Here is a 14,676-nt window from a genome sequence, read left to right on the forward strand (position 1 = left end):
CAAGATTACTCTACCCAGAAAAACTATCACTTAGAATTGAAGGACATATAAAGAGCTTCCAGTCAAGAAAAAGTTGAAGGAGTTCATCACCACCCAACCAATATTACAAGAAATGTTAAATGGTCTTATTTAAGAAGAAGAAAATGAAGATTAAAAATATGAATAATAAAATGGAAATAAATAATATCTATCAACAATTACTTTAAATGCAAATATATTAAAGGCTCTAATCAAAAGACAAACAGTGGCTGAATGGATAACAAAATAAGACCCTACATATGCTGTCACAAGAGACTCACTTCAGATTGAAAGACATACATAGACTGACAGTAAAGGGATGGAAAAAGATACTTCATGAAAATGGAAATAGGAAAAAAAACCTTCAATAGCAATATTTGTACCAGGCAAAATAAACTTTAAAACAAAGGCTATAACAAGAGACTAAAAAGGACTCAGCAATTCTACTTCTAGATATTTATCCAAAGAAACTCAAAACACTACATGAAAAAGACATATACAGTACATCCATATGTTTGTTGCAGCATTATTTATAATAGCCAATACATGGATGCAACCTAAGTGTTCATTAACAGATGAATAGATAAATAAGAAGTTGTGCATATATACAATAAAATGTACTCAGTGATAAAAAAGAATGAAATCTTGTCATTTGCAACAATATGGATGGACATAGATGGTATTTGCTGAGTAAAACAAGTCAGAGAAAAACAAATGCCAGATGATTTTACTTATATATGAAGGCTAAAGAACAAAATAAACAAACTAGCAGGATAGAAACAGACACAAAGATACAGAGGACATTTTGATGGTTGCCAGATTGGAGTGCAGGTTTGGGGGGTTAGGGGCTGAGTGAAAAGGTGAAAGGATTAAGAAGTACATATTGGGACTTCTGGCCAAGATGGAGGCCTAGACTGATACGCTCTGTCTCCTTCCACAACTAAGAAGAAATACAACTACCGCAAAACCAGAAATAACCAGAAGTTCCAGAAAATAAAGCTACATGGAAGTCCAATGTATGATGTTTTAGAGAAGTGGTGCTTGTCCAGATGGGTAGGAGGGGCGAAGCCAGGGTGGAGAGGTCAAGCTGTGCTGGCAGCAACAGCTGTGGCGATAGTGGCGGGACAGTGGTAAGTACAGACACCCATATTTAAGGGGAGGCAAGAAGTGCCTGGTGAGCACCCCCAGCTGCAGACAAGACCCATCAGCTTGCTAGTCCAACGCTGGGGAAGGCAGACCCCCATTGCCTCAAACTGTGAGGGCCAGAGGGGGTGGGGACGGAGGAGGAGGCTTTTGGTCTCTCAGTGGAGAGTGAAAGGCAGGAATCCATCTTGGACCCCTGCCCCCACACAAAATACCACCACAGCATCATGAGAAGGGTTGCCCAGTAGTGATGAGTGCATGGGACTCTGCCCCATATAGCGTAGGAGGTGTGACAACCCCACCCAGGAAGCAAAGGTAAACAAAACTGTCAGGATGGAGCAGATCATGATAGAGATCCCAGTGATGCAGCTGACCAGCCAGCAAATATCTAATCTAATGGATTAACAGATAGGAAATATTTCGGAGGCATAGTTCAGAGCTTTGGTTATGTGAATGCTTACAGACCTAACAGCAGATCCAAAACAAGATGGGGAAGGAATGAAGGCTAGTTCTGCTGAAATGAATGAAAACACATATGAAACTAGTGGTGAGGGAAAGAAAATCAGGGATCAAATCAACAAATCGGAACATAGGGAAGGAACAGTCAACCAGTGCAGAAAGAGGAAACGAAAAGTGAGGAAAATGAGGAGAGGCTCAGAAACCTATGGGACAGCTATAAGCAGGCCAACATCCAAATCATAGGGTTGCCAGAAGGTGAAGAAGAAAACTAGAAATTGAAAAATTATGTGAAAAAATAATGAAGCAGAACTTCCCTAACTTGGGGAAGGAAATAGACTTACAGGTCCAGGAAGCACAGAGAGTTCCAAAAAAACTGGACCCAGGGAGAACCACACCAAGATACAGTATAATCAAAATGTCAAAAACTAAGGCTAAAGAGAGAATCTTAAAAGCAGCAAGAGAGAAGAAGAGAATTATGTACGGAGGGGTCCCAATAAGACTGTCAGCTGATTTCTCAAAAGAAACTCTGCAGGCTAGAAAGCACTGGCAAGAAATATTCGAAGTAATGAAAAGCAAAAACCTACAACCATGATTACTCTATCCAGTGAAGCTGTCATTCAGAATAGAAGGGCAGAGAAAATGCTTCCAGGACAAAGTAAAACTGAAGGAGTTCATCAGATCCAAACCACTGTTATATGAAATGTTAAAGGGCTTGTTTAGAAGAAGAAGGATCAAAACTATGAACATTAAAATGAAAACTGTATCACAACAACCAACAGCAGAAGCTAGGGAATCAAAACAAAGGCAAACTAAGTAGGCAATGAGAGTGAGAAAAGAATTATAGGTATGGGGAACATTATTGGGGGGAGGTCAGCTGGGAGGGGGAAGAGGGGAAAGGGAGGGAGATGGTACAGGAATTACGAAGCATAGTAGGGGAGAGTGGAGTAGACAGGAAGATGTTGAGAAGAACTATACGCAGAACCAATGGTCATGGATTAAGGGTGGCGGGGACAACTGGAGGAAGGGGAGTCACTGGGTGGAGGGGAACAAACGGAAAAGAAATTGGGACAACTGTAACAGCATAATCAATAAAGCATATTTTAAAAAAGAGAAAAAAAGAAAAAAAGGTACATATTGGTAGTTACAGGACAGCAATGGGATGTAAAGTACGGCATCATAGGGAATATAGTCAATAATATGGTAATACCTACCTATGGTATCAGATGGGTACTAGATTTATTAGGGCAATCACTTTGTAAGTTTGATAAATATCTAATCATGGGACCGTACACTTGAAACTAATATATTGCATGTCAACCTCAATTTAAAAATAAAAAAAAATATTTTTAAAATGGGGTGCATTGTGTTAACTAGTGTTTTCAAACATTCATTTTTATCCAGAATCTGAGAATGTGAACGTATTTATAAATAGGGTCTTTGCATATGTAAATAGTTAGGGACTGAGATGAGACCATATTGGATTATGCTGGGGCCTGAATTCACTGAATATTATCCTTATAAGAAGAGGAGAGGACACATAGAGACAAGAGAAAAAAGGCCAGGTGATAACAGAGCAGACTGCAGTGGCACAAATACAAGCCAAGGAACACCAAGGATTGGTGGGGTCCACCAGGAGCTAGAAGGAGGCAGGTTAGGATTCCTCCCAAGTGCCTCGAGAGAGTTCATGGCCCTGCTGACTCTTTGATTTCAAACTTCTAGCCTCTAGAATTGTCAGAGAATAAATTTCTGTTGTTCTAAGTTTCTAGTTTGTGGTAAATTTGATCAACAAAGGTGACTTAGAAAAAAAAAGTCTGCTACTTATATTCTTGTCAAAGGCTTAAACTCATAAAACAGACACTCTTGTTATTAAGAAGGATCCATCAGGCCTTGGAGACCTCCCAAGGTCTTGTCATGGTTCAGTCTTGGGAGAACTTCACTTGAATCCCAGGGGTATGCTTCCAGTTCACTTGGTCTTTGCCCTGAGGTCTGGTTCTACATAATTCTGACCTAGATTATATGTAGTATATTTGTAACACACAGTTATAAAACATTATGTAAACTAGGCCATATCTTGTTTTTTATTACAAGAACAAGCTGAGATGCTCTTGTCCGACACCTGCTGTAGGATTATATAAATATAGCCTAAATTATAGATCAAAATAAAATGCTGCATTACTTGGATAAATACTGTTACTGAAATCTGTCTTCAATTATCAATGATCAATTCTAGAATTCTAGATTATGTCCACAGATCCTGCCTTATTAGTTGAGTTTAAATGAGATGTCTTATTGCAGTTACATGTACCTTGAAAATATTTTTATAATAGAAATTTTAACATAATACACTTCAATGATAATATAAATATAATAGTGATCTTGACCAAATGGCAACAAAAATATATGAAGTATAAATAAGCTTTGTTCAAATTAAATCACGGGGTACAAAAAGGAGATTATGAAATGGCTAAATCGCTTGGACAAGGTTTGGGTTAGCAGGTTATTTGAAACAGGTGCTCCATTCCTGGCAATTTTGAAGAATAAATTAGACTTCCAGGACATATAATTTTGCTTTGTGACAGCAGATGCTCAGGGTGGCAAATGAACACCTGGGACCAAAATTATTCAGCCAAGAGAGAAAGGGCTCAGGTTCAGGGAGCCAAGACCTGTCCTCATCGCTGTTAGATAACTTTTCTATTGTTACCTAGTTTCTCCACTGGCCAGAGGCTTATACTTTGTAAACGCACACATAAAAATCAGTTTCCTTATTTGATATGAAATATATATCAAATGTAAAAACTTATTTTTAATATTCATATGTAAAATAATATATAACCAGAGAAGATGCTATATCTCAAATATCTCATACATATATATATACTTGTATATCTCTATTTGAAAATGTTATTTTTTTCCTTGCCTCAGTCCAGAAAAAAGATTTCAGGAGGCAGTTAAATAGATCTGGCATATTCATGGCCAAAGTTTTGCATTTTCAAGTAAACGTGGCATCTTCCTTTGGTGTCAATCTAACATTTCACAGGGTTTCTCCCCTCATACTGGGGGAACATTGTGGCTGGCTACAATGTAGTTCAATATTCCACAGACAAACCACTGGGGCAAGAATAAATTTTAAATGCTGATAACATTTACGAGTGCAGAAACAGGCCCGTCCAGGGACTAGCCACACTAAACACCTAACAGGTAGAAAGGTGTGCACACAAACCTCTCTGACTGCACAGAACCCATAAGGCGAGCTAAAATTGTCTAGAAACTTAGAGCCCACACAAAGCTCTTGAAACCTTTTTCTTTTTTTCCTTTTTTCTAAAGAAGATCGTATTTACTTATTTTTAGAGAGAGGGGAAGGGAGGGAGAAAGAGAAGGAGAGAAATATTGGTGTGAAAGAGAAACATTGATTGGTTGCCTCTCAGAGGCACCCCGACTGGGGACCAAACCTGCAATCCAGGCATGTGCCCCAACTGGGAATCAAACTGGCAACCTTTTGCTTTGTGGGAAGACACCCAATGAACCGAGTCACATCAGTCGGGGCAGGAATCTTTCTTTAAAAAAAAAAGCAACTTGCCTTTTCTCATTTACTTCTTTCTTCTAGACTTAATGGAACTCTTACTTGTTTTGATTTTTAAAAAAAATACTGTCTATTTGGGAGTTTAGTGCCATTTTCTGGTAAAGATTTTCCATGTATAGGGTTTCCCCCTTCCTCTCTCCTGCCCATCCTTCATTACTTCCCCAAGAACTAAAAAGAAGACAGAGATTCCTTAGTACAAACTTTAGATACTTGTAGGTTTTCAGGAGAACTCCAGTTTTTTGTTTGTTTGCTTGTTTGTCTAATCACTGCTTTGCAAGGCATTTGATTTGGGTCCTTAGTGGTGGCACCTAGGACCTGCCTCCCCCATGTGCTTGGTCCTGGCCCAGCTCCCCTTCTGTTCCTCACTCATCTTTCTATCTCATCAAAAGATACAGGCAGCAGAGGAATATATGTTCCTCTCCTGGCTGCAAAGCTGCAAAGTGATGCTCATCAAGATGAACAAATCTCATAACTATGAATTTGGATTAGCTCTTTTAGCTTCTACCAAATGATTTAAGTACTCCCCAAACCACATTTCCTAGAATGCCAGAAGATACAGTAGGTGCTCAGGGGCAAAAGGATCCTGTACTCAGAAAGGACCAGGAATGCTCATGTGTCCCCTTTTCCTCGGGCTCCACAGTATATCTCAAGGAACTACGTAATGAGGATCCTGTTTTAATTCACGTCGCCTAGTAATTCCTGGTGTATTTCACCACAATCCATCCTGGGAGCTTTATTTTCTTTGCATGCTTACTAATATTCCCTATAGTTCAGCAGAGGCCAGAAAAATGGATATCACTGCTATGGGAACTGGTTTTTCAACAGATATTTAATAGAGAGAATAAGTCCTTAGCATCGATGAAGGAGAGGACAAAATTTGAAACTGTACCAGAAAATCCTGAGCTCATACCCTAAGAACGACATTTTAATTTAGGAGGCTCCTCCTCTGGGACTATCTGATGTAAGAAATGGACAACTATCTTTGCAAGGGGGTTGGGAAGCAACCCTGTGAAGATGCTGGAGAGAGAGGAAAAGAACCCCCCACTTCCCACTGTGATGTATCTTTAGTCACAGAGAGGCAGAAAGGAGAGCTGCACAAACAAGAGCATGGGGCCACTTCACTTCTGCTTATATAAAATAGTCTAGTTGCAGAAGAGGAGACAAAATCTATAGTTATGGAAGCAGTGACAAGTACTGCTCAAGGAACAAAGTGCTCATTTAAATAGAACGCTGATGCTCCCTACATTCTTGAAGCATAGCATCTACCCTTATTTGCTTACCTCCCTCCCACTCAATAATAATAAGAGAAATACAAAGTACAAAACCCATCAAAAGTAACAGTGGGTGGGAAAAGAAAAATACTGACACTCATTTAATTGTCATCAGCTTTGGAACTGTTTCCTGCCACCAACAGGGATGGCTAGATGGCTAACAGGGATAGAGATGCTGCGATGGGTAAGTGCCTCCGTGGGTGGCGTTGGAACCTACAGATAAAGCAGCAAAGACAGCTCCAGTACTGCGAGGTTCACTGTATTTTCTTTTTTATTTTACCTTAGCTCTCAACCCAGTACTTTTGTTTTGTGTATGACTGGTGGTGGGGTAAACAAGATAACTGCTTAATTTTATGTTCAGTAGAAAACTAATATTAAAAAAATTAAACTGAGGTTTCATGAATTATCCCTATTCATCTCTCTTCTAAATGTTACCATTTTTACCACATCAAAGTTTATGATAATTAATACACTTCATTTCTGCTCTTCAGTTCAGATAGTTTACTTCTAAGCTGCTTAGGGAAACAAAACTACAGTAGTCCTCCCTTATCTGTGGGGGATATTTTCCATGACCACCTGTGAATGCCTGAAACCATGGATAGTAGTGAGCCCTATAGAGTACCAGAGGTCTGTCCAGAAAGTATCCAGCAAGCCCCACTAATCCCTCCACTCTCAAAGAGTAACTACTATTAATATTGGGTATGTATCCTTCCAGTATTTTTTCTATGCACTTTATGTGCACATGTAAACAGTTAAGGATCTTTGTAAATAATAATAAGATTGTTTTGCAATTCCCTTTTTCTCTCAGCAATGTATCATTGTTATCCTCTTCTAAACACTGAAATCCAAGTTATTACTTTTAATTAATGCATATTAATTAACATATTTCTATTTATAACCTATTTACCCATATTTTATTGATGGACTTAGGTTGTATTTTTTTTTAAATATAAATAATGCTGCATGACAATACAGGATGAATTTTTAGAAATTTGTTTGCTTTTAACAATCTGATTAAAGTAATAAGTAATTCCTAGGTTAAGTGCTTGGTGAACAATAAAAGTTGGGACTTATTTAGGTTGGTCAGGCTAAGGGGTCTTTCTTTTATAACTGGATCTAAACTTTGAAGTGATTGTGGACTAACCGTTCCACCTAAAAACTGATAAACTATAATCTACCAAATTACTTAATGCACTGAAAATGTGAATATTTTCCTTAAGGAGCCAAAATTATTCAACAGGAATAGCATACTCCTCTTGCTGAGTGACACTAATTTTTGAGGATGTATTCTTAGACATGAATCAGAACTTTTCAGTTTTAGCACCAAATACTTTCTAATTCAGCTTCCTCAGAATGCATATGTAAGTCCAGTGCTTTCCTTATGGAGGGCTTCCTTGTCTGGAGAGATATCAAGTCGACCTCTTCACTGTGACATATTAGTCATTTTTCAAGGTCCAAACAGCTACTGAAGTTCCCCTCAACCCCACTCTGGTTAATCACCCCTTAATTCAATGCTCCAGACATTCTCTGCCTTACTACACTTTGTGTACCTATATAATAGATTACACTTATTAATGTACATGGGGGGACCCCTGAAAAAGCTGGAATTTATTTATAAAATACTGTGTATTTATTTTTACATGTTTAAACTTCAGTTACCTTCAAAGTACTCTCCATTTGATGCAATACACCTATCAAGATGTTATTTCTGGCTGCTCAAAACAGTTTTGAAAATGTCGATTTTGATGTCTTTTAGTGCTTGTGCTGTTTTTTCTTTCACCTCTTCCACATTGGCAAAACATTTCCATTTGAGGACTTTTTTATCCAGGGAACAAAAAAAAAAGTTGCTTGGGGTAAGAAAGGGTGAATAGGGAGGGCGGGGCACTGGGGTCGTCTCGTTTGAAGTAAAAAACTACTGAATACTCAGTGCAGTGTGGGCAGGTGTGCTCATAAATCTCCCAGCATGAAATGGGCAAATGTATTGAAAGAGCCTTCAAAAAAAAAAAAAAAAAATCACTGAAGCCAAACACAGCCTCTCACAACAATGCCAGCTGGTATACTGGTACAGACGGGTTCCTAGAATATTCACCTAGCAGGGGGAGCCTATACTACAAGGGACTCACTCTCCAGAAGATAATTCTGGGTTTCTTGGGTCCCTCCTCATATATGCATATACCTGCTTATGTATATGTATATGTACAATGTTGAAAAATTCTTGAGGGTAAATGCACACAACTTTTACAACTTTACATCTCTTAGCTAGGCCAATCATTGAACAGGTACTAATAATTGCTGAATATATCTTTTCCTCTGAAGAAATATTTTAAATAAATACAGCAATGAAATACCATTTTTACTTATTAAATAAGTATTAGCAAAAGTTATATCTCATACACTGCTCATGTTATTTGACAATCAGAAACTAAAACTTTTAATATGCACAGTCCTTAGTGCAATAAATCCACCTCAAAAATTTCATCCATCTTCAGGAAATGATTGAGAATACATATTTTAGCTATTTTGCCTTTTCCAGAATAAAACCTGCTTAACATATTTGTGGAATGAATGAATCCATATTATCTTTCTTTAGCCAAATAAAAATTTGATGAAGTATATTGACAACTTTTCTTTCTTTTTTCCCTAGAAAATGCTGGAGTGTGATGCTACATATTTTCATTTTGAAATTTTTCCTATTGTATCGAGGAAAATCAATGTTTTTAGGATTAGGAACTCAACAGATTTCCTGAATGTGGAAATATAAACACACTGTATAAATCAAGATGTGGAAATATACACACATTGTATAAATTAATATGCTATAAAGATCAGAATGTCTTCTTATTTTGTTATTTTCAGGTAAGATCATTAAGCCTTATAAAATCTGCCCTCAGTTTCCTTACATATAAAAGTGATGACCAGGTATTCTGAATAAATGGTCTTTGAATATCAAATCTGAGGTTAAGACATTAATAGCAGAATCCTATCACAGTAAAGAAATTTCAAATGTTTATGAAAAGTGACTTCAGTAATATGTTAGAAAAGATGTTTACAGGACTATTTTTAAAGAGATTAATTTGGATCAATACTTACGTAATTATTGGCACTGGTAATAAGTTATATTATAAACACAGATTTCTTCAGCATGTCCCTGCATATGTCCACATCCATTCTAAACAATTTCACATTTCTGTACTCTATTTATATAAAATGCTTGACACAAAGTAGGAATTCAAACAAACTATTTTTTCCCTTTTCTATTCAAGTGGCACATTTCCCTGGAATGAATTTTGAAGTTTCATTTGAAAAGTAACCCATACAGAGGCAACATTTTGAAGCCTTCCACCATATTTGTTTATACGACTATTTCTAAAACATATCAGGTATCATGCACTGCCTACCTTCTATGCTCAAGTATGTCGAACATGATTTAATTCATTTGCTGATGCCTTGTGACTATCACATGCTTCTAAATGCACACTTAGGACTCTTGTCTCTTTTCTGATCCATTACCTGGCCCACAGCACCCTCTCCCAGCCTTATTTTTTTTATCTCTCTTATATCTTCTACTGTATGTAGTAGCTTCTAATCAGCTTCATTTTTGTTTTGTTTTTAATGAAAAACTCAAGGGAAGGAGGAAAGAAGGAGTCTTCACTCTGAACTTTGTGACTGAAAAATCCTCTGGCTTTTTGAACCAGGAATTAGGTTGTTCAAGTTGAGAACTAGTTGCAGAAAATCTGCCCTCCAGAGCAGCATGCATTATTACAAACAAACCACAAAATAACCCCCAATTCCCCAAGCCAAATTGTGATGTGTTTCAGTGCATTATAGAAATCACAGCTATATTTATAGCCACATATACGAGCAGGAAAAAATGCGTATTTTTGAGCCTGGCTATGACATATTTGTAATGATGAGCACCCCACAGAATGCTATGAGGCAGGTAGTACTAATGCCTCCACTTCCCAGGTGGGGAAATGGGGAATTCGAGAGGTTATGTCACTATCCCAGGATGCAGGGCCAGTAGTACAGTTGGCATTTGAACTGCTGGTTAATTTGATGCAAACACTCTGCTATACCACATCCTTATGCTTGAACAGGCTCTGAGAATTCTGAAAATCTGTTTCCATTTAATGTTCTTGGCTTAGTTGGGGATTGTAAAAAGTTAATATGTTTAGGTTTAAGAAAAATCCTATGACTTGGACCAGCTTTAGATTCCTCCCACCGAGTATCTTAACAAAGCCAAAGGTGGTCTGTGAACTGATGACTCTAGAATGTTTTTGGGAAATTGAACTTGCTTGTGGATTTGAAACAAAATCAAGGCATGTTTATAGATGAGTTCAATTTAAACCTTTTAATGATACCAGTTAATATCAAAGTTTCCATATTATGTCCCCCCCCCCAATTTAAAGTATACCCTTAACAAACACATTTGAAAAAATGGATCAACAACATAGAATTATAGTATTTTAAAATGAGAAAGAGAGACTTCTGGCCAAGATGGAGGCTTAGACAGACACGCTGTGTCTCCCTCCACAACTAAGAGTGAATACAACTACCTCAAAACTAGAGACAAGCAGAAGTTCCAGAAAGTCAGACTGCATGGAAGTCCAACAAACAAGGATATAAAGAAGAAATACTCATCCAGACAGGTAGGAGGGGCGGAGCTTGGGCAGAGAGGACGTGGTGTGGTGGTGGTAGCAGCTGCGGCAGTGGCAGGCCAGTGGAAAGCACAGTCACATGTTTTAAAAAGCAGGGAGGGACACCTGGGGAGTGGTCCCAGTTCCTGACCAGACCTCGCAGCTCATGGTCCCAGCATTAGGGAAAATAAAGCCTCATTGCTTCTGACTGTGCAAACCAGTGGAGGCTGGGGTGGAGGGAGAAACTGTCAGTATTTCAGTAGAGTCTGCTTGTTTAAAGGGCGCCCATGATCCTAGAATGTCTGGAGACCCACCCACTCTGGGAATGATGGCCAGGGCAACAGCTAGAGAGGTGCCAGTCTCATATGGAATTGGGAGAAGTGCCTGGAAAAGGGGTAAGTGATGAGCAAGTGGCATTGTTCCCTCTCAGACCCCTCCCCCACATACAGCACCACAACGTGGTGAAATGGGTCACCCTGTACTGAAGAATAACTAAGGCTCCACCCCATACAACATAATAGATGTGACAGCTCTACCTAAGACACAGAGGCAAACAAACATAGGAGCCTGTCAAGATTAGGAGACAGAGAAGTATGGCCCAAAAAGGAGAACAGATCAAGATTCCAGTAGGAGAACTAAGCAACCAGGAGATAGCCAACATAACAGACATAGAGTTCAAAACACTGGTGAAAAAGATGTTCACAGGCTTGACAGATATGCTTGAGTATGGCAAACAACATAAGGGAAGAAGTGAAGGCTATGCTAAATGAAACGAAGGAAAGTCCACACAAAACCAATGGTGAAGGGAAGGAAACTGGGGTTCAAATGAATGATTTGGAACATAAGGAAGAAGAAAAAAAACAGTCAGCCAGTACAGAAGGAGGAAACAAGAATTGAAAAATACGAGGAGAGGCTTAGGAACCTCTGAGACAATTTTAAACATACCAACATCATAGGGGTGCCAGAAGGAGAAGAGGAAGAACAAGAAATTGAAAGCTTAAATGAAAAAATAATGAAGGAAAACTTCCCAAATTTGGTGAAGGAAATAGACATACAAGTCCAGGAAGCACAGAGAGTCCCAAACAAGCCTAGACCCAAGGAGGATCACACCAAGACACATCATAATTAAAATGCCAAAGGTGAAAGATAAAGAGAAATCTTAAAAGCAGCAAGAGAAAAGCAGAGAGTTACCTACAAAGGGGTGCCTATAAGACTATCAGCTGATTTCTCAAAAGAAACTTCGCATGCAGGAAGGGACTGGCAAGAAGTATTCAAAGTGGTAAAGTCCAAGGGCCTACAACCAAGATTACTCTATCCAGCAAAGCTATCATTTAGAATGGAAGGGCAGATGAAGTGCTTCCTAGACAATATAAAGTTTAAAAAGTTCATCATCACAAAGTTATTATTATATGAAGTATCAAAGGGACTTACTTAAGAAAATGGAGGTCAAAATTATGAACATTAAAATGACAACAAACTCACAACTATCAACAACTGAATCTAAAAAATAAAAACAAAACCCAACTGAGCAAACCTGAATTGGAGCAGAATCATTTGGAGAGTTATCAGCTGGGAGGGGAAAGGGGGAGAAATGGGGAAATGGTACAGGGATCATGAAGCATAATTGGTTGGTACAAAATAGACAAGGGGAAAGGGTAAAGCCAAAGAACTTATATGCATGACCCATGGACATGAACTATGGGGGGGTGGGATTGTTGGAGGGAAGGGGGATACTGGGTGGAGGGGAGCAAAAGGGAAAAATTGGGACTACTGTAACAACATAATCAACAAAATCTTAAAAAGTAAGAAAGAATCTTAAAAATTATCTAACCTTGCCCTTTTATTTCTTAGTATGAACTCTGACGGTGCCAGTTAACCTTGGTTTCTTTGAAGCTATAAGGGATGGCAGCACTAGAGGAACAGACTTTTTCTTAAGGCATTGGTGACATATTTTATAATCTTGGGAACTCTGGAGCACATATACGTATATAATATATAATGTATATATATTATCTATATTATATATATATATATATATATATATATATATATATATATATATATATATATATATGTCAGAGAAGGAAAACTCTGACTCCAAAAAACCTCCGCTGCCTTGCGGCATACCTCTTCAGGGGAAAGGCTAAGGGAGTAAACCCCGACAGAAAATCTGGAGCCAGAGTCCCTAAGGCGGTTTGACGTTGTAGTCAACACCGGCAACTCCTGCGGCGCACCTGAAGCCAAGCTGTATTGACTCCGTCTTTCCCTTGGACCCTTCAGCTGCGAAGAGAGGGGGGGTCTGCTGCATGGGCAACAGCAGACCCTCCATATCACCCTGCCCCAGGCTCTGTAGCTTCAGCTTCACTGGAGAGGACACTCCAGCGTCATCGCAAGATGTCGATTCAACACGGGAGGAGACAGATACCGTGTCACTCCCGAGTCGGACTGCACAGCCATTCTTGGCGGTGCAGATAGACTCTTAAGAAGCTACACCATCGTCTCTCGAGACGGACGGCTGCCGACGACGACGACGATATATATGTGTGTGTGTGTGTGTGTGTGTGTGTGTGTGTGTGTGTGTGTGTGTGTAATTCTGTATCCAAATGTTTAACTCACCTCCAAATCCATCAGGCACATATGTTTTAAGAACAATATTGCAGAAAATTGTTGGCAGTGATAATGGTTTATTTCCCTCATTTCGAAGGGAAATGTGTCGATAGCCGGCTTGGAGACCATCCAGTGGGAGAATCCTTTGGCCAATGAGCTTGTTGTTGTCATCATACACTGCTATTCTCAACACTGCCAGGTCAGGAAGGATTACCTGCAAACAAAGAATGGTACTTTTTACTGAGTTTTGGAAAGCAGCTCCCAACAACCATGACTCTAGAAATCTGGGTCATATCCACATTGCTCTTAAATGCTCCTTTCTGGTTGAAAGTAGGCCAAATGCTCAATTTACATTCCTAAAGTATACTGTATAAACAATGCCCAAGCCATTGAGAAAGGCAATTGCACAGGTTTCCTGGAAATCATCTCACTGAAAATTTTAGATGGAATGCATGCGAAAGGTCACTAGCCCAGCCTTTGTCATCTTTCCCAGTGCCCACCCATGAAATGGATAAGCAAAAGGAGAGCCTGCGAAACAAAGTGACCTTCCTTAATCTCAGAGATAGTTAGCAGCAATTGGGCCTGGCAGTCGGGGCTCCTGATATCTAATTCTGTGGTCTGTCTGCTACCTAGGCTGCTAGTTCTGAGTGTTTTTTAAGAATGTAGAAAACATTTTTGAAGAAAAGCTTTATGTATAAAAGCTAATTTATACATAAATTTGGATTCTCCCTTTTTCTTGCACTCTTCAATTTTTAACATATTTTGGGATATTCAATAGAGTAAGATGGGACAGCTAGAAATATTATCATATTAACAAGACATTTACTCTTGCCATTCCCAAACTGAATAAATGAACCTAAAACCTGAGCTCAGATAGCAGAAACCCTATTCAGATATAAAACAGAAACAAGAACAAGACAAAAGAAAATCCAATGTTTTTAAAGTTGTTAATCAAGAGTGC

The 14,676-nt window shown here is 38.8% G+C and overlaps 1 protein-coding gene across 3 annotated transcripts in view; it reads right to left on the minus strand.

Moving 5' to 3' along the window:
• Positions 1 to 14,676, minus strand: part of PLCB4 (phospholipase C beta 4) — a 405,706-nt gene that overhangs the window by 34,659 nt on the left and 356,371 nt on the right. For all 3 annotated transcript variants that reach the window (XM_090286058.1, XM_090286056.1, XM_090286057.1), the window contains exon 27: positions 13,725 to 13,929. In XM_090286058.1, coding sequence (XP_090142184.1) covers positions 13,725 to 13,929 — 205 coding nt within the window. The remainder of the gene's footprint in view (positions 1 to 13,724; positions 13,930 to 14,676) is intronic.

The sequence above is a fragment of the Furipterus horrens genome, unplaced genomic scaffold, assembly GCF_987537825.1.
Source record: "Furipterus horrens unplaced genomic scaffold, mFurHor1.1.pri manual_scaffold_8, whole genome shotgun sequence".
Classification (NCBI taxonomy): domain Eukaryota; kingdom Metazoa; phylum Chordata; class Mammalia; order Chiroptera; family Furipteridae; genus Furipterus; species Furipterus horrens.